Source organism: Cheilinus undulatus, linkage group 11 (genome assembly GCF_018320785.1).
Source record: "Cheilinus undulatus linkage group 11, ASM1832078v1, whole genome shotgun sequence".
Lineage (NCBI taxonomy): Eukaryota > Metazoa > Chordata > Actinopteri > Labriformes > Labridae > Cheilinus > Cheilinus undulatus.
Window position 1 is genome coordinate 48,890,577 of NC_054875.1, and position 20,278 is coordinate 48,910,854.

The 20,278-nt window shown below is 39.6% G+C and overlaps 1 protein-coding gene across 1 annotated transcript in view; it reads left to right on the forward strand.

The window, feature by feature from the left end:
* The window catches only part of plxna3 (plexin A3), a gene marked incomplete at its 5' end in the record, with an annotated part of 141,553 nt that overhangs the window by 68,499 nt on the left and 52,776 nt on the right, over positions 1-20,278 (forward strand). Inside the window, 2 exons of the mRNA XM_041799065.1 lie at positions 7,651-7,791; positions 17,931-18,031. Coding sequence (XP_041654999.1) covers positions 7,651-7,791; positions 17,931-18,031 — 242 coding nt within the window. The remainder of the gene's footprint in view (positions 1-7,650; positions 7,792-17,930; positions 18,032-20,278) is intronic.

Genomic DNA, 20,278 nt, shown 5'->3' on the forward strand with positions numbered 1-20,278 from the left:
GATCCAGTGTCGAAACTGAAAAAGTTTAGAAAAATACTAGATCAGCGGTTTTCAAAGTGTGAGGCAGGCCTCCCCTGGGGGGCGCCACAGAGACTCAGGGGAGCCGTGCAACCATAAACCAGAAAACAAAGTGATTTGCTAACTTCTGCATGGAGCAAAATAAACAGACTTACAGTAACTTTAAGGCAGTGATACTCAGCGTGTGATTATTAGTGGCTCTTTGATGTCTTCATTTTAAACATTATTCCCCCAGAAAACCTTTAAAAGGAAACTTTTTTGCCCCTTTATACCATTTTTTGACACTTCATCCGTTTAAGCATGCTTTTGTCACTAAATACCACTTTTTTCCAGTTCTTGCCCTTTTTAACCATTTTTTGCCACTTTTTCACCACTATAAGCATTGTTTGTCATTAAATGCCACTTTTTTCCTACTTTTTGCCCATTTTTGACACTCTTTACTTCCATGTTTTTGGCCACCTGTTACTCATTTTTTGTCACTTCTCACCCATCTTTTTTTCACTTTTTATCCCCATTTTTGCCAGTTTTCACCCATTTTTTGCTGCCTTTTGACCATTTTTGCCATCTTTAACTTATTTTTATTGCTACTTAAAGCTGTTTTTGCCATTTTTCACCAATTCAAGCATCCTTTTGTCATTTATTACCACTTTTTCCCTTCTCTTTGCCCATTTTTGACACTTCTTTTTGCCACTTTTTGCCCTTTTTCACTGTTTTTTATTTGCCATTATTTCCCCATTTAATCATCCTTCTGTCATTAAACACCATTTTTTCTACTTTTTGTCCATTTTTGCCCTTTTTCAACTTTTTTTTTTCAATTTTTTGCCCTTTTGAGCATCCTTTTGCCATTAAATGCCACTTTTTTCCTACTGTTTGCCAATTTTTGCAACTCTTGACTGCTTTTTTTACCCATTTTTTGCCGCCTGTTACTCATTTGTTTTTGTCACTTTTCACTCATCTTTTTTTCACCTTTTATCCCCATGTTTGTGCATTTTCACCCCTTTTTTGTTGCTTTTGACCAGTCTGCTATCTCTAACTTTTTTTTATTGCTACTTTAACCTGTTTTTGCCACTTTCACCACTCAGATTGGGGCTCTTGCAGAGGAATTTTTCAACAGTTTGGCTCTTTGGTTGAGTAACGCTGCTTTAAGGATTATCAGAGCAGAATAATCAGGTAGTATTGGCAATAGATTTATTACTGAACCCAAATAACTGATTACCTGGTAAAGACGGATGTTTAAGAACATTTGCAGACCAAAATATCAAAGATATAAAAATGTTAAAAATATTTAAAATTAGACAGAAGTGTTTGAAATTATGGTTGTTTTTTAAAATCTGAATCTTTATGAACTGAATGAATAATTGTCTCTTAGGGGAGGCTCACTCTCACACACTTTGAAAACCCCTGTACGAGATCTTTTGAATTTGATGCCAGCAACACACATCAGAAAAGTTGGGTGGTAAAAGTGGCACTACAGAAAACTGCTGGAGGAGCATTTTTCAGCTAATTAGGTTAGTTTAGTCACATGACTGGAGCATTAGAGAGGGAGAGTCCTGTAGAAGTAAAGATGGCCGGAGGGTTCACCAAGCTGTGAAAAACTGAGCCTAAAAACCTAAAATCTAGAAACACAGCGCCCCAGCTTTTTTGGAACTGGGGTTATTTGGGGTTGTTTGGGGTACTGAAAACATCTGTCATGGTTCCTGGTGTTGTAGAGACTGGTGTCCAGGTAAAGATGGCGTGGCTGAATTGTTCTGAAGTCTTAAACCGTTTAAATCTTTCTGTTTCTTCTGATTTGATCTTAAACACCCATCAGTGACTCAACCTGACGCGTTTTTCTTGAAGGTTTTGGTTTTAGGAGAACCTCAGAGGAGTGGGCAGAATATTCCTCCTCACTGTAAAAACGTGGATAAAAATTGTGAATCTGCTTTTCCAGCAGAGATTTCTGTCAGTGTTGCATTGGCTGTCTGCTGCAGTGTCCTACTTTAGCGTCTCCTCCCTCGCTCTCGCTCTCGCTCTGCTGCTCCGTGAGAGCGTGCGGCGGCTCCGTGAAACAGGATTGTGTCAGTGTGGGTTTGTTGTTGTGAGTCAGACCTGCTGCCTCATCACTGTCTGTGTCTGTGGATCTGTGTGTATCTGTGAGTGTGGAGCTCGTCAGCTCTAATTAAGCTCGGCTTCTTAACGAGCAGACATCTAATTAACACACTCTGAGAGATACACACACACTGACACACACACCTTTCTTCCTCTTTGTTTATTTTCATCCTTTCTTCCATCTCTACTTCCTTTTGTCCTTTTGTACATCCTTCTCTGCTTCTTTCCTTCCTTCCTTCCTTGTCACCTTGACTTCCTTTCCTCCCTCCTTGTATCCTTTCCATCCATCTTTTTATCTTTTTTCCTCTTCTTTCATCTCTTTTGCCCCACATTTCAGTCCTCAATCCCTGCTTTCCTTTCTTCAGCTCCTTCCTCGCATCTCCTCCTGTCTTCCCTTTCTCTTTCCTTTCCTCCCTCTGTTTTTCCTCTCCTCCTCTTCTCTAATTCCTTCCTTCCTTTCTCAGATGCCTTTATGCCCTGTGATCTGCTGTTTTTCCTTCTTTCATTTGTTTTCTGCTTCTCCTCTTCCATCATCTCTCCTCTGCTTTTTTACCAAACTTTCTTTCGCCTGCCTGGAGTGAGCCTTCCTTAATATCCTTCCTCCTTCCTTCTTTTCTTTTCCTCTTTGTTGTCAGATGCTTTGTCCTATTTTACTACTTTATCTCCTTCCTTTTTCCTTAAATCTGTGCTTCTGACCTCTTGAACTTTTCCTGGTTTGAACGCTGCTTTTCCTTCATTTTTGGTTTTTCCTCCATGCATCCATCTTTTTCTTCCTTTCCTTCTCTCCTTCCATCCTGTCCTTGCTCCTCTTCCCTTTCTTTCCTCCCCTTTCTGTTTTTCTTTTTCTTTCCTCTCTTTTGTCTTCACTCCCATTCTTCTGGCTAACGCTGCATCCACACATCCTTCCTACTTTCCTTTCCTTCTATCCTTTCTTTCTTCCTTTCTTAATCCTTGATAATTCACTTTCCTTTTTCTGTCCTTATCTTCATTTTTTTACTTCGATCCTTTTCTTCCGCACAACTTTACTTTTCTTCCTTCTTTCCTTCCTTCCTTCCTTCCTTCCTCCACTCCTTCCTCCCTTTATTTGCAGTTGTACTCTCCTATCCGTCCTTCCTTCCTTTCATCCTTCTTTCCTTCCTTACCTTCTATCCTTCCTTCTTTTATTCCTTCATTTGCAATTTAATCTCCTATCCTTTCTTCCTTCCTTCCGTCCTTCCTTCCATCCATCCTTCCTTCTTTTTTTCCATCCTCCCTTCCTTCCTTCCTTCCATTCTATCATTCCCTCCTTAATTTTCAATTTAATCTCCTTCCTCTCTTTCTACTTTCTTTCTTCCTTCCATCCTTTCTTTCATCCATCCGTCCTTCCTTCCTTCCTTTCTTCCTCCCTTTCTTCCCTCCTACCATCCTTCCTTCCTCCCTCTCTATCCTTCCTTTCTTAATTTGCAGTTTAATCTCCTATCCTTTCTTCCTTCCTTCCCTCCTTCCTTCCATCCATCCTTCCTTTCTTCCATCCTTCCTTTCATCCATCCTTCCTTCCTTTCTTCCTTCCTTCTGTACTTCCTTTTATCCTTCCTTCCTTCCTTCCTTCCTTCCTTCCTTCTTTCTTCCATCCTTCGTTTCACCCGTCCTTCCTTCCTTCCTTTCTTCCATCCTTCCTTTCATTTGTCCTTTCTTCCTCCCTACCATCCTTCCTTCCTCCCCTCCTTCCTTCCTTCACTTGCAATTGTACTCTCCTATCCTTCCTTCCTTCCTTCCCTTATGTGTCATTTTACTCTCCTATCCCTCTCTTTCCTTTCCCCTTTCATCTCTTGTCTTTCCTTCCATCCTTCCTTGCATCCTTCCTTCTATCTTTGCTTTCCTCTTTTGTCCTGTGCATCCTGTTCCCTTTTTCCATCTTCTTCCCTTCCTTCTTTCCTTTCTTCCTTTTTTCTCTCCTTACATCGCCTTCTCCTCCTTTCCTGCATCCTTCTAGGGCTTCTACTCATCGTTCTCTTTTATCTTTCCTCGGGTCTTTCTCACACCTCTCCTCTTTCCCTCCTGTCTTCTCCTCCTTTTTCCTTTCAGTCCTCCTTTTATACCATCTTTGCCATTTTCTTTTGGGCAGTTTTATCCTCTTTTCCTCCTGCTCATCCTTCTTTCCTCCCTCAGATTTCTCCTTTATACTTCTTTCTTCCTCCCCCTCTTCTCTTTCCTTGTCCTCCTCCTTTACTCCCTATCCTTATTTCATTCCTTCCACCCTTCTTTCCTTTGCTCCACTCTTTCCTCCTTCCTAGTTTCCTTCTTCTATCTTTTACTTCCTCTCTCCTCCATATCCTTCCTTTCCATCCTTTATCCTTTCTTACCTCAATCTGCTTTACTCCCTCCTTCATCACTTCTCCTTTCCCCCCTTGTCTCCTCTCTCCCCCCCTCACCGTAAGCCCTCACATCCCTCTCCCTCTCCCCCATCCCTCCTCTTCCTCCTCCTCTTCCTCGGTGGTGTTTTTCTGGGTCAGACGCAGGCAGGGAGGCGGGAGGTTTTGGGGGAGATTTGGGGAAATCTTATTTTAGTCGTTCCACATTTTCAACCCGGCTGCTCGTCTCCTCGTCAGCACTTGAACATCATCTTCATCGTTCACTTCTGCCCCATCATCATCATCATCATCATCATCTCCAGTGTCACCCCTCTGCACTAAAATCTAATCCTGTTATTAAAATGGTGACTTTTTATGCTAATCAGAAACGGTGAAGTGTTTTTGGTTCGTAGTGAGACCTCTGCACAGCTGCAGAGCTTCGTGGTGTTTTTGGTGAATTTTTGGTGAATATTTCCTTCTAAATGGACGTGAACAGCGAGATCACTGCATGCAATGGCGTGGTTCCCACAGGATTTAGATTTTTCTTTTAATTGCAAATATAAGGTTAATTTGGTGAATGGAGCATGAGTGGTGGTTTAGACCAGAGCCAGAATTTTAGGAAAAGTTTCTCCGAATGTTTTTGGTTTATTTTCTGGAGTTTATTTTTGCCTGTTACTGAGAAAAAAAAAAGCCAAAATCAGAATGGAAGTCTTGTTTGTGCAGGCTTAGTAATGGGCCCCAGCTTCAAACACAGACGGCTCTGAAGCGTCTCATTATTTATATTTTTATATTTTTAAAAGAGTTTTTCTCCACATGACGCTGGAATCCCTCGAGGTTACCGAGGCGCTTTACCCCAAACTTTCTGATTTAAACTCAAACTTTCTGATTTTTAACTCAAACTTTCTGATTTTTATCTCAAACTTTCTGATTTTTAACTCAAACTTTCTGATTTTTAACTCAAACTTTCTGATTTAAACTCAAACTTTCTGATTTTTAACTCAAACTTTCTGATTTTTAACTCAAACTTTCTGATTTTTAACTCAAACTTTCTGATTTTTAACTCAAACTTTCTGATTTTTAACTCAAACTTTCTGATTTAAACTCAAACTTTCTGATTTAAACTCAAACTTTCTGATTTTTAACTCAAACTTTCTGATTTAAACTCAAACTTTCTGATTTAAACTCAAACTTTCTGATTTTTAACTCAAACTTTCTGATTTAAACTCAAACTTTCTGATTTTTAACTCAAACTTTCTGATTTTTAACTCAAACTTTCTGATTTAAACTCAAACTTTCTGATTTTTAACTCAAACTTTCTGATTTAAACTCAAACTTTCTGATTTAAACTCAAACTTTCTGATTTAAACTCAAACTTTCTGATTTAAACTCAAACTTTCTGATTTTTAACTCAAACTTTCTGATTTAAACTCAAACTTTCTGATTTTTAACTCAAACTTTCTGATTTAAACTCAAACTTTCTGATTTTTAACTCAAACTTTCTGATTTTTAACTCAAACTTTCTGATTTAAACTCAAACTTTCTGATTTTTAACTCAAACTTTCTGATTTTTAACTCAAACTTTCTGATTTAAACTCAAACTTTCTGATTTTTATCTCAAACTTTCTGATTTTTAACTCAAACTTTCTGATTTTTAACTCAAACTTTCTGATTTTTATCTCAAACTTTCTGATTTTTAACTCAAACTTTCTGATTTTTAACTCAAACTTTCTGATTTTTAACTCAAACTTTCTGATTTAAACTCAAACTTTCTGATTTTTAACACAAACTTTCTGATTTTTAACTCAAACTTTCTGATTTAAACTCAAACTTTCTGATTTTTAACTCAAACTTTCTGATTTTTAACTCAGACTTTCTGATTTTTTCTGCCTGATGAAGAGGTTTGTGGGAGCTGAGTAGGCCAACCCTTCATCCCGTCATCCTTCCTACTTTCCTTTCCTTCCATCCTTTCTTTTCCTTTCCTGATCCTTGATCATTTACCTTTCCTTATTCATCCTCTTGTTATCTTCATTTTTTTTACTCCAATCCTTTTCTTCCACACAACTTTATTTTACTTCCTTCCTCCCTTACTCCCTTCCTTCCTTCCTTCCTTCCTTCATTTGCAATTTGATCTCTTATCCTTTCCTTCTTCCTTCCTTCCATCTGTCCTTCCTTCCTTCCATCCTTACATTCTTCCATTGTGATTCTTTCCTTCCTTCCTTCCATACTTTCTATCTATCCTTACATCCTTTCTCCCTTCATGTGCAATTTGATCTCCTATTCTTTCTTCCTTCCTTCCATCCTTCCTTCCATCCATCCTTCCTTCCGTCCTTTCTTAATTTTCAACTGTACTCTCCTATTCTTCCTTCATTCCTTCATCTATCCTTCCTTCCTTCCTCCACTCCTTTCTTCCTTCATTTGCAGTTGTACTCTCCTATCCTCCTTCATTCCTTCCTTCCATCCTTCCTTCCTTCCTCCACTCCTTCCTTCCTTACATCCTTTCATCGTCCTTCTTTCCTTCCTTTGTTCCTTCCTTTCAATACTTCCTTCCTTTCTTCCTTCATTTGCTATTTGATCTCCTATCCTTCTTTCCTTCCTTCCTTCCTTCTTTCCTTCCTTCCTTCCTTCCTTCCTTCCTTCCTTACATCCTTCCTTCCTTCCTTCCATCCCACACTGATGTTAATGTTTGTGATTTTACTTTATTTGTTTTCTGTACATCAGGTATCAATACTGGGAGTTCACTGACTTTAATTTCTTTAATTTCTGAGGAGGTTTAGAGTTCTTAAATCCGCCTCGCTGTGAGAAAATCTGCACTAAAAGTTGGGAAAAGTGTCTGCCTGGCTTGTTTGCATGCTTCATTGTGAACATGTTTTGCTCAAATCTTGCAGAGGATTCACAAGGCATTCTGGGAGATTTCCCAATAATCAGTTTGGATCATGCATCTGCAAAATCTGTTTGAAGGCCAGTGTAGTCCTAGAACTTCCTACCACTCGACATGGACACGCAGGGACAGGGCTGAGTGGGACGTCCAAAGGGGGCGAGGGACCGAGCCTTAGACGTGTTTGATCAAAGTTATAAATAAGTGGAACAGACTGGAGTTTGCTTTGATAGAAAGAGCTCGGTCTTAATGCCACGGGTAGATCTGGAGAAAAGAGGCAGCTTTAAACTCGTCTGTGAGCGTTATTCTTACATCTTTCCTCCTTTTTGTCCGTTTCAGATCCGTGTAGATGGAGTCCCGCCGCCGCCCCAGAATGCTTTGCTGTATGAGACGGTGACGGTGGTGGAGGGGAAGCCCATCCTCAGAGACATGGTGTTCAGTCCGGACCATCAGTACATCTACCTGCTCAGTGACCGACAGGTAAAGTCTCTCCTGAAAAGCTTGTCAGACATCAACCCTGCGGAGCACGGCCAAACTCTAAACGTCATTTTCTCCACCACAACCTGGGCTTTAAGAATATGTGTGCTGCAGGAATCTCACCGTAATCTCACTGGAACTTTAAAAAGTTAAAAGACTGTAAAGACGACAGAAAAACCAACTAGAACTTAAAACTCAAAGCTTTATATGGATTCCACAAAGAAACACTGATGACTGAGGGGTTGTGTTGGACAAGATTGTTCTCCAAACTCTTGGGAACCAAAAAGTGAAATATAATCATTCTGTGACAAAAAGTCTTTAAAATATTGACATATTTCTCAGAAAGGCCGTTCATTTATGAGCCGTTATTGTCTGCTGTGTCTGCAGAGACACAGAGGGTCAGGTCACAGCCTCTCTGCTCCATTATGAGCTATTCAGGCCGTCTCCACCAGGATCTGAGTGTTTACACATGTGCTGTCCTATCACAACAGAGCAGCCTGCCATTGGTTGTGACGAAACCATTTAATGGATGATATTAGCTGCTAGCGGCAGAAATGATCATGAATTGAGTAGAAATTGAATGGAATTAATCTTTAAATGCTCCAAAAAGTCCCCCGAGTCCCAGCCTCACTAGAAAAGCTGTCGAAGTGGCTACCAAGGCAGGGGTGTCAAACTCAAGGCCCGGGGGCCAAATCCAGCCTGTGGAACGATTATATCCGGCCCACCAGATCATATTTGTGTTCTAACTGGCCCACAATGAGAGGTCTGCAGATTTCCTCCAGTATAAAAATGTAAACTTCAACTTGATTATTTCAAACATCCCAGTAACGCCACAGAAATCTGAATAATTTGTGTTTTATTTCATATTTTAAATTTTGCATCTCAAGATTAAAATTTAAACTTATTTGACTTTTCATTTCATGCTTTGACCTTTTTAACTCAGAATTTGGACTTTATGTCACATTTTTATCTTTTAGATTCCCAATTTTAAATTTTAAGTTCTATTTTGACCTTTTCAACTCTTTATTTTGGCATTTAATCCCATTAATCCTATTTTGACTTTTAAACACATGATTTCAATTTTTTCTCATATTTTGAACTTTTACACTCCCAATTTTAAATTTAAGTATTTTTAACTTTTGAAGTCATCATTTTGAACTCTAGCTCATATTTTGACATTTTCAACTCCTAATTTTGGCTTTAATCCAGTATTTGAACCAATCAGACTCACGGTTTAAAATTTTAAGTCATATTGTGACTTTTAAAGTCATGATTTCAACTTTCTCCACGTATATTTGCTCTTTAAAAACATTATTTTTCTATTTTCTATAGCTCTGACCTTTAGCACCAATAAGTTTGAGTTTTATGTCAGATTTTAGCCTTTAAATTTATCATTTTTACTTTTTTGAATTTCCAAATGATTTATCATCAGTCCTGTCTTTTTTTTTTTTTTTCATATTTTATCACTGGTGAAAATGAGGTTGAATGTTGACCCTGTTAGGCCCTCAGGTTAGACCTAAATCCAGAATCTCCTTGCTTAAGGGGTCAATTTTATTAGCTGCAGGGCGGTGTTACTCAGCCTGTGGCTCTTTTGTGAGGATTTGTGGATCTTTTATGTCTAAATATGAAATATTATTCCCCCAGAAAAAAAAAAATTAAAAAGGGAAACTTTGACCTCAGAATTATCCATCATACAACCTTTATTGTATGTCTGTATGTTTCCATTGCCCTTATTTGCAGTTTTTTTTTTTACCCTTTTTACGCTTTTGGCCACTTTAAACCTGTTTTTTGCAAATTGCATTTTTTTTTTCCTTTTTTGCCACTTTTTACCCATTTCAGGTGTCTCTTTCAATTACATGTCACTCTTTCACATTTCCCCTCCCTTTTTTCTGCTTTTTGCCAATTTTAATCACTTTTCACTAATTTTCTGCCGCTTTTTTTCATTATTGCCACGTTTAAGTTATTTTTTGTCACATCTCACCCATTTCTGCCACTTTTTCTCCACATTTTTTGTCACTTTTTCACCCAGTAATTGTCATTTTCTGCCTGTTTTACCCCTGTTCAACCATTTGGCCACTTTTTTGCAGCTTTTCACCTGTTTTGCCAGCTTAAGTTAATTTTATTGCCACTTTCAACACTTAGATTGTGGCTTTTCAAAGATATTTTTCAACAGTTTGGCTCTTTGGTTGAGTAACACTGCTGCAGGGATTTGAGGACAAAGCATACCCAGAAAACCACAATATATTATTTCTACTTGTATTTTCTGAGGTCAAAAATTTTGGGGCCAGATGTGTAGATTTGAGGGGCCTTATGTGGCCCCCGGGCCACCTGTTGATGCTCACTGGTTAACAGTGACACCAGTACTAAGGTAATTATTTCACAGACATTCTAGAGAGATCCCCGTCACACGTTTGGATGAGTGAAGTTCATCGTAGAGAGTTTTTACTCACACACATTAAAGCCATTTATCAGAAACACTTCACATATTTACAACGAAGGCAGAGTGTGTGTTTAAGTGTGTGTGTTGCGTTATTTTAACATCTGCAGACAGGAAGTTCTAAATGTGAATATCACTCAGCTGGCGCCACCACACACACCAGGTCTGTGTGTGTGTGTGTGTGTGTGTGTGTCCCCTGTTAAAACTCTTATTGTACCGCTGAGAGGAAGCAGAGCCGAGCTCAACAACTGTGACTTCCTCTGCACCTGACACGAACACACACACACCCACACACACACACACACACATGCAGAATCATGGTTAGAGTCATTTATTGAGATATTTTCTTGTTTTTCTGACATTGTGATCAGTTTTTAGGTCTGATGTCATCAAACAGACCGTTCCAGTCCACCATCAGAGACTGTAGCGACATTAAAGTGTTCCTACCTCTGCAGCTGTACCAGCCTCTGCTCTTCTTCGACGGCTTTCCAAAAGAATTTGGAGGGGTCCAGTTTTTTCACACTGAACACATCAAACCATGTCTTTATAGCTCCAAATCCATTATGGAGGCTCTCTGACTGCTTTTTGCTGGTTACCATGGAGACCGGCTGCCACCATGACGACGCCACTCCATCCTGAGTGTGTGCCATTTTTTCCCATCAGCCTCAGTTTCTCCAGCTTTACTATTTCTATATTTACAAAACTGATAACTGCTGATGTCTGCAGTTCCTCTGGTGTCCACTAGAGGCTGCCTCCTGCTGTGAGTCCATCCCCATAGAGCACTGATCATCAACTGGAGGCTCGAGGGCTACATCAGGCCCCCCCAAAGCTTCCTGTCCGGCCCCCAGAAGATCATTAAATTCATAGGAGGAAGGAAAGAAGATGTGGTGGTTTTAACAGTTTTGGCTCCAGATGTCTGCAGCTGTTAAATCCACCCCAAAAACAACAAATATTGAAACAGTTTTAGAATTACTTAACATTTGTTCAGTTTACAGAAATTCACTCGTCAGCCTTTATTAGAAGATATTTTTAAAGGCAGGAGTGATGCAAAAATGGTCAGATTAAGTGATGGAGAGGGGTTAGAGAGTAGCTGAAATAGGTGATGAGTGTCAAAATGTCAAAAAAGTGGTGAAAAGAGGTTTAAATATAGCAAACATTGCTGGTGTGTAGATGGCCTAGGGATCAACTGCGTTATCCATGCACGCAGGCGGCCCGGGTTCAAATCCAGCCTGTGGCCCTCTGCCACATGTCTCTCCCCACTCTCTCCTGTTTCGAACTCCAATGGCCTCCTCCTATCAAATAAAGGCTCAAATAGCCCAAAAATAAATCCTAAAAAAAATTGAGCCAAAATTGCTAACAGAGGAAAAAAGTGGCAAAAAATAATGAAAAGCAGTTAAAAAGCAGCATAAGCAGAAGGAAAGTGGCAAAAATGTATTCAACAGTGACACTAAGGGGATAAACGTGCTACAAAAGGTTTAAATCTGGTTTAAGAACAGCTTAAATTGGATTGGTAAAAGTTATTAAAAATTGGTTTAAAGTGGTGAAAAATGGGGCAAAAAGTAATGAAAAGCAGTTAAAAAGTAGCAAAAATAGAAGGAAAGTAGCAAAAATGTATACAAGAGTATACTAAGTTGATAAAACATGCTGCAAAAGTGGTTTTAAACTGGTTTAAGAACAGCTTAAACTGATTGTTGGGGCAAAAAGATTCAAAAATGGGTTTAAACTGGCAAAAATATAGCAAAAATATCCTGGCAAGTAGCAATAAAGACTCAATGAGTAGCAAAATGGGTGAAAAGTGCCAAAAATTGGTCAACAAAAATCCTAAAATTATCAAAAATGGGTTAGGAGCAGCAAACAATCTCTTTGTGGCTGCTGCATTATAGATAACAGGGACAGAGCTCACTGGTAATGACTGAAAATCGCCTGCATTTTGGAAGGAAATACAAATACTACTGCAATGATATGGTAATCAGACCAAAATATTTATTTAGTTTTTGTTAATTTGAGAGTCCGGCCCCAGACTCTCTGTCAAGTCTAAACCTGGCCCTTGTGCAAATGTTCTTGATGACCCCTGTGACCCCTGCCATAGAGGCTCGTGTTAAATGGTCCAACTTTACCCTACATTTGCTGAATTAAACAGTCATGCTAGAGTAGAAAAGGTTCTTCCCCAAACTGTTGCCACACAGTTGGAAGCATAGCATTGTACAGAATGTCTTGGTCTGCTGAAGCATTAAGATCGGCCTTCACTGGAGATAAGGGGTCTAGATCAGACCCTGAGAAACAGCCCCATACCATTATCCCTCCTCCTCCAAACTTCACAGTCAGACAGGTAACGTTCTCCCAGCATCCTCCAGACCCAGACTCACCCATCTGATGTCTGGCTTTGGACTTGCAGCTGCTCGCCCATGGAGAACCATTCATGAAGAGCGTTGGCGACTTTTACGCACCTTAGCAGAGCTGCTGTTGTTCCTAAACTCTTCCACTTTCTAATATCACTCACAGTTAATAGGCTTCATGAAACAGAGCCATTGCTGTGGCACTCTAGGATTGTGGGTAGTGTAGTGCTTTTCCTTGTCTCTGCAGAGGCATGCACCATCGTTTAACACTCAGTTAGTCGACCTTGGATGGTTAAAAAAAAAAACGTATTTTTACTTTTCAGGCCACACAGAAGATGGTTTTATATTCAAGCATCAGATTCCAGTCAAGGTTTTGCATTAAAATAGCAAACTTTCAGAAACTAGTCGAGTCATCTGATGTCTAAATGAAGTCCTGCTCTGGGGATTGTTAATAAATGATAAAGGAAAGTTCATAAGAAGTTCATAAGAACAAAGTGTCTGCCCTAATCTTTGTCAGTGGCAGAATCCCTTTTTAACTTCCTGAATGATTTCCAACTTTCAGCTTCAGTTTTGTTATTTAACATTATTTAACCCTGATCTCAGGATTCTTTCTGGGAGGAATGGCTCCATGTTTCTGCATATTTGGGCTAATAATTCAGCTCCCTCTCACAGATAATCCCTCTGTGGTAAACCAGGTCAAACCCTCACGCATGACCGGCACTGCTGCCAAGACAAAAAGTTTCCCATCATCCAACAAATGAAGCCCATTGTGAGTCTGTCACACGTTAATACAATATACAGGACATCAGTCAGTAAAGGGCTGGTTTAGATCCAACATCATATTTCATTCTGCTCCATAAACAGGACTGAGGTAGAGCAGCAACTCCTGAGTGCTGTCAGCTTGGATCCCCGCTTAGATCAGTGTGGAGAGCTGTTGCTCCTGACGGTCCTGAGGGAATCATTTCCCATCAGATTAACTCAAATTTGGTTCTGGTAAGTCAGCTAGAGGAAAGTCAAGTAAATGCATTCTGTAAACCAACTTTTCCGGAAGAGTTTAACATGAGCAGTGCTGAAATATCCGGCCTTCAATCCTCTCTGCAGGTTAGTGTCCACATTCCTGAGCTCAGTATCATCTCTGAGTATAATCCGACAGCCTCTGGACAGATTTTTCCCGTTTTCTAGACCAAAATAGAGCTAAACTGTGCTGTTTATATGAGATGCTATTGATGCAATAGTTGGCGGTTAGTTTTATCAAAGTAAGGAGCGATGCTAACCTTGCAAAGTAGATGGATACGCCCATTTCCTTGTTTCTCACTGGTGAATCCATCTTGTAAAGCTCCAATTTGAACCATTTGGGCCCAGTTAGAACGTGACCGGACCAATCAGCAACGAGGGGCGGTACTTTCAGGTGCAGCAGAGTCGTGACGTAAACAAGCAGCAGCAAGAGCTGGTGCAGTTATGGAGGAAGAGATTAGCGTGGATGCTGCTAAAGCGCCAGTTTTATCAGAACTTGCTGACATTTCTTCATTAAAAGAAGAACAAAGAACAGCAGTGAGTTGTTTTCTTTTCAAAAACGACAAAAGTCGAGTACTGTCATGTCTACAGTCACCATGGTTCACGTTATTCCTCAGTGGCTGCGCAGCCCGATAGCGGCTACGTCATGTGTTTTGTTGCTCTGATTGGCCCGTAGAGATGTGACAGACAGAACGTTCATCCAATCCCATGCCAAGTTTTTTTCAAATCCTCTGCCCTTTCTCAAACATTTCCAAAAATGGATGGGAAGTGACCAAATAATGACTTAAAAGTGACAAAATTGTTGCAAAAAAATGAGTGAAAAGTGACTAAATTGGGCAAAAAGGTGGGAAAAATGGGGGGAAAGTTCCATTTAATTGCAAAAGGCAGCTTAAATTGGCAAAAAGGGGCAAAAAATGCAAAAAGAGGCTAAAAGTGTCAAAAATGGGAGAACAGTGACAAAAAACATGTAGAAAAATTAGTGAAAAGTGACTAAAATGGGCAAAAATTAGAGCAAAAAGCATGAAAGAGTGGCAAAATGGTAAATAAGTGGCAATTAATTGCAAGACAGCTTAAATGGGAGAAAAGTGGCAAAAAAGGCAACAAACGGGGCAAAAAATTGCAAAAAGCAGGATAAAAATGTCAAAAATGGGAGAAAAGTGGAAAAAAGGGGACAAAAGGGTCAAGAAATTGCAAAACACTGGATAAAAGTGTCAAAAATGGATGGGAAGTGACCAAATAATGAGTTCAAAGTGGCAAAAATGTTGCAAAAAATGAGTGAAAATTGACTAAATTGGGCAAAAAGTGGCATTTAATTGCAAAAGGCAGCTTTAATGGGAAAGAAGCGGCAAAAAATTGTCTCATTGTCTGTCGACACATTTGGCCGTACCATCCACCAATGACAGCTAAAGCTGGATCATGGAGAGAAGAAGTCATATGTGAACAGGATCCAGAAACACCGCGGTCCGTCTTCTCTGGACCAAAGCTCATTTAACATGGACTGAAGAAACATGGAAAACTGTTCTGTGGTCAGAGGAAACCACAGACGCCGTGTCCTGTGGACTAAAGAGAAGAGGGAGCATCCAGCTTGTTCTCCTGGCTCAGGTCTAAAGCCTGCATCTCTGATGGTATGGGGTTGCATTAGTGTCTATGGCGTGGGCAGCTCTAACATCTGGAAAGGAACTATCAATGCTGAAAAGTAGAGAGAGCTTTTAGAGACACATATGCTCCCATCCAGACAACGTCTCTGTCAGGGAAGGCCTTGACTATTTCAGCAAGACCATGCTAAACCACAAACCACATCCATCACAACAGCATGGCTTCACAGTGCCCTTTGTTGTTTTCGGTTTGGCGCTCCTACATACTCGTCTCATTTTTCTGTTTTGGCTCCTTCTGAATGTGGAGTGTGACTGGCCAGGACCTCTGACCTGTCCCAGGGGCATCTGACCAATGAGGAGGGGTACGTCAGCTTGTAGTCCAGCCTTGGATGGACCTAGACCCTAAAAGTGTTCAATGTAAAATAGGAAAAACAAACTAAAATCAGCTGTTATTGAGATGAAATCCGCCACAGAGATCCACCGTCATTAAAAGACTGATAACGAGGTCAGAGAGGAGACGGTGTGTCTGACAATGAGTGTATTCATGTGTGAACTTCTGAATGAGACAGACAGACAGAGTGTCCACTGTGTCTCTGTGTTTACTGTCTCCCTGCTGCAATGACTGCTGGGTAAAAGATACAACACACACACACACCCCCCCCCCCCCCCCCCCCCACACACACACACACACACACACACACACACAGTGACTAACTGTCTGCAAATCAAGACAAATGTGTTACACAGCAGCCTGAGGCTGTGTGACTGTCAGCGGGAAAACCACCAAACTACACAAAGATAACACATGAAGGCACAAGAATGTCTTCTACTGTGGCCGGGGAACCATAAAATCAATTTAAAGATGATTTAGTTACACTGATGTTCACTCAGAGATTTAGATATTAACCTTTGTTTTTGTGGCGTTTTGTTTCTCAAACACGGAGCAAAGTCCAGCGTGTAAAAAAGAACCAAAGCTGAAATATAGAAAGGCTGGAGCGTCCATTCTGCAGGCTGTCTGCAGACATCCCATCCACTGCCCATGATAAAAAGCCCTTAAGAAATAATATCTATTAAACTGAAGAAGATTAGAGGCATGGCTGACGACTACAAGACAGCATGTAGGCAAAAGGCAAGGATGGAATGCTTTTATACTATGTCAAGGATGGAATCTTCTTAAAAGGTAGATAAGGGAATGTATAAGCTTTAAAGTGTGATATTAACGGTAAAGGCAAGGATGGAATGTTTATGAGCTTTAGAGTATGATATCATCTTCAAAGGCAAGGATGGAATGTTTATGAGCTTTAAAGTATGGAATCATCTGTAAGGGCAAGGATCAAATGTTTAGTGAGCTGTAAAGTATGGACTTATCTTCAAAGGCAAGGTTGAAATGTTTAGTGAGCTTAAAGGTATGAAATCATCTGTAAAGGCAAGGAAGGAAAATTTTGTGACCTTAAAAGCATAAAATAATCTTCAAAGGCAAGGATGGAATGTTTTACAGGCCCTTAAGTATGGAATCATCTGTAAAGGCATGGATAGAATGTTTTGTGAGTTTTAAAGTATAAGATAATCTTCAAAGGCAAGGATGGAATGTTTTGTGAGCTTTAAAGTATAAGATAATCTTCAAAGGCAAGGATGGAATTTTTTGTGAGCTTTAAAGTATGAGATAATCTTCAAAGGCAAGGATGGAATGTTTTGTGAGCTATAAAGTATGAGATCATTTTCATAGGCAAGTAAGGAATGTTTTACAGGCTTTAAAGTATGGAATCATCTGAAAAGGCAAGGATGGAATGCTTTGTGAGCTTCAAAGTATGGGATCATCTTTAAGGGCAAGGATGGAATGTTTTACAGGCTTTAAAGAAGTACCTAATCTTTAAAGGCAAGGAGGTAATATTTGATAACCTTCGGAAGGTAACATTTTCAAAGGCAGGGATTAATGTTTTGGGGTTTTAAAGTATAAGATCATCTTTAGGAGCAAGGATGGAATGTTACAAAGGCTTACAATTATGACATCTATGAAGACAGAGGATGGAATGTGTGTGAAACGGGTGATGTTGCGAGGGTCGGCTTCTAGAAGCTTAGATGGATGACATCATCTTTAGAAGCAAAGATGGAGTGTTTTATAAGCTTTAAATAATGACATCTTTAAAAGAAGATGACATGTTTTTCAGTCTTTTAAGTATGAAATCATCTTTATAGGCAAGGATGGAATGTTTATGGACTTGAAATAATCCCAACATCTGTAAAGACAAGGATGGAATGTTTCACTGGCTACAGAGGATGACATCATCGTTCAAGACAAGGATGGCCGGTTTTTCAGTCTTTTAAGAATAATGTCATCTTTGACGGCAAGCTTGGAATGTTTTACAGGCTGTAATGAATGGACATCATCTTTAATAGCAAGGATGGAATTTTATAGGTGATAAAGGGTAACATCATCCTTAAATGCAACAATGAACTGTTTTCTGGTCTTTAAAGGATGTCATGAAGTTTAAAGTCAAAGATGGAAGCTTTTTGTGTTGAAGGATATCATCGTATTTTAGAACAAGGATGGAATGTTGGGATATTCACCTTTGCCTAATGTAAGGTTTGGTTGCCAACTTTTGGAAAAGTGTGAGGAAGCTGTTTTTTTTTTTTTTTTTTTTTTTAACTAAATCAGACCACCATTTCCCTCATAAATCATCCTCTAGAATAATCTACGTTAACACATTTTTGTCTGTATTTTCCCCCTCATTAAACCAGAGTAATATTTGTGTGTTTCAGGTGAGCAGACTCCCCGTGGAGAGCTGTGAGCAGTACAGCACGTGTTCAGACTGTCTGGGCTCTGGTGATCCTCACTGTGGCTGGTGTGTCCTCTTCAACAAGTAAGAGCTTCTGTCTTTCTGAATGACAAAGTAAAGAACGTCTCCTGATTTAACAATATCAAATGAAAATAGGAGCATCGTTGATTAATGATGTATCATATTTATGGTGTGTAAAATGAGCATTAGGGTGGAGTTGGTGTGTGTTTCCTGTTTTATTTTCTGTTTTTAAAATCAGTAAAGATCTAAAAATCTTCTACAGAGTACTCAACTTCACATCAGTGGCTGTAGATCTTGGTAAATGTTAAAACTGTTCTTAAACTCAGAGTCCGGAGGCTCAGAACACCTGTTTGGATGCCACTGACTCTGATTGGTCCACTGTGGTCCAATCACCTCCTGAGAGAGAGAGAGAGAGAGGAAGTCCAGGATGTGGATGATGATCCTACAGGGAGTGTGTGGGTGTGTGTATCTCAGAATGAAGCATGTATGTCCCCTGTTGACATGTGATCTCAGAGTTGTATGTCAGCCAATCAGGAGTCAGCAAAGGGTTGACCTGGGTTTGTCAGATTGTGTGTGTTAGATTTACAGTTAAATGGGCAGACTCAGATTAATAAAAGAATGATCAAGTCTAAATCATCTCAACACAAACAAATGCCAAATTAATATTTACTGCATTTTGTAATAATTTGAAGAGCATTTGTGGAATCATTTGGTCCGTTTGGAGTTTGTTTTTCAGAAGGTAGGATACTAGAAAATCACTCCTAAGGTTCTAATTGTAATGTCATCTTTGATTATTGTTTTGATTGAGAGCCCCCTGGTGGTGGACTTTATATTCTCTGCATTTAAACTACATTAATCTGGGTTGCAGTGCCTGATGCATCCTAAAACCATTTTCCCTTAAATTAAAAACCACCTCTCCGTGCCTTCTTTAGCGTCACGTGTTCCCCTGGCTGATGAACAGCTCTGGATGTGATTAATTAAAGAATTAATGAGAATAAAAAGTGTGTCAGCTGTGTGTTGGTGTGTTATCAGAGCTGTGCAGGTGGAGCAGCAGCTCCGACATATGCAGCAACACGAACACATCAGACTGCAGCGACGGCGAGCTGTTTACTGCTAATGAACAACAGATGGACAGAAGGAGAGACGAGGAACACACACCGGCAAACTCCTTATATAAATGCATATACAGCTACTGAGGGGAGAGTGTGAACCAAAAGCTGCTTAGAGAGAAAGAGAGAGAGCAGTGAGAGTCTCTTCAAATTGAGTTGGCAAATACTGACGTTTCTTAAGTCCTTTGAACGTCTCATGAAGACTCACAAGTATTTATTTATGTTCTTCAGAGAGCAGCGGAGCTTTAAATAATACTGCTAGGGGACATCCTATTGGTCGATTTCAGTCACATGATCTTTATGAAGCTCAGGAGTCAGAAGGGGGTCAGGAAGTGAAGAACAGAGGTGTGAATGTAGAAAAATTAGTCAGTTAAAGCTGTAGGTGGCGCTGCACCAATGACTTAGTCCTGCAGACCTCCTCGTACACATCCAGACAGATGAAGGGAGACCAGAGTCTGGAGGAGACTAGGACTCAGCTAAGAGACTAGCTGAGCACCTTTAAGAGCTTTTCTCCCGCGTTTTGTCATAAATATGAATTTAACAGACACACTGATATACTACCAAGATGATAAAACTAGTAAGGAACTGGTTAGATTGAGATGACAAGTCCTGCATGCAAAAGACAAAATTAGAATATTTGATTGACATTGAGGGATGACATCATCTTCAAGACAAGGATGGAATGTTATTTGTCACTTTAGAATAGCATCTTCTTAAAAGGCGAGGATGGAATGTTCTAAAGACATTAAATAAGAAAACCATCTTCAAAAGCAAGGATAGAATGTTTTGAAGACATTCAAAGATGTCATTATCATTAACAGCAAGGAAGGAATGTTTAATAGACAATAAGTGATGACATCCTCTTAAAGGCAGGGTTGGAATATTTTATAGACATTAAATAAGAAAATCATCTTCAAAAGCAAGGATGGAATGTTTTAAAGACATTCAAGGATGTCTTTATCGTTTATGGCAAGGATAGGATGTTTAATAGACATTAAATGATGACACCCTCTTAAAGGCAAAGGTGGAATGTTTAAAGACATTAAGAGATATGATCTTCAAGGCAAGGATCGGATGTTTTATAGACATTAAAGATGCCATTATCTATGGGGCAAGGACAGGATGGTTTAGATATTAAATTATGCCATCACCTTCAAAAGTAAGAATGGAATGTTTTGTTTACATTAAATTATATGATCTT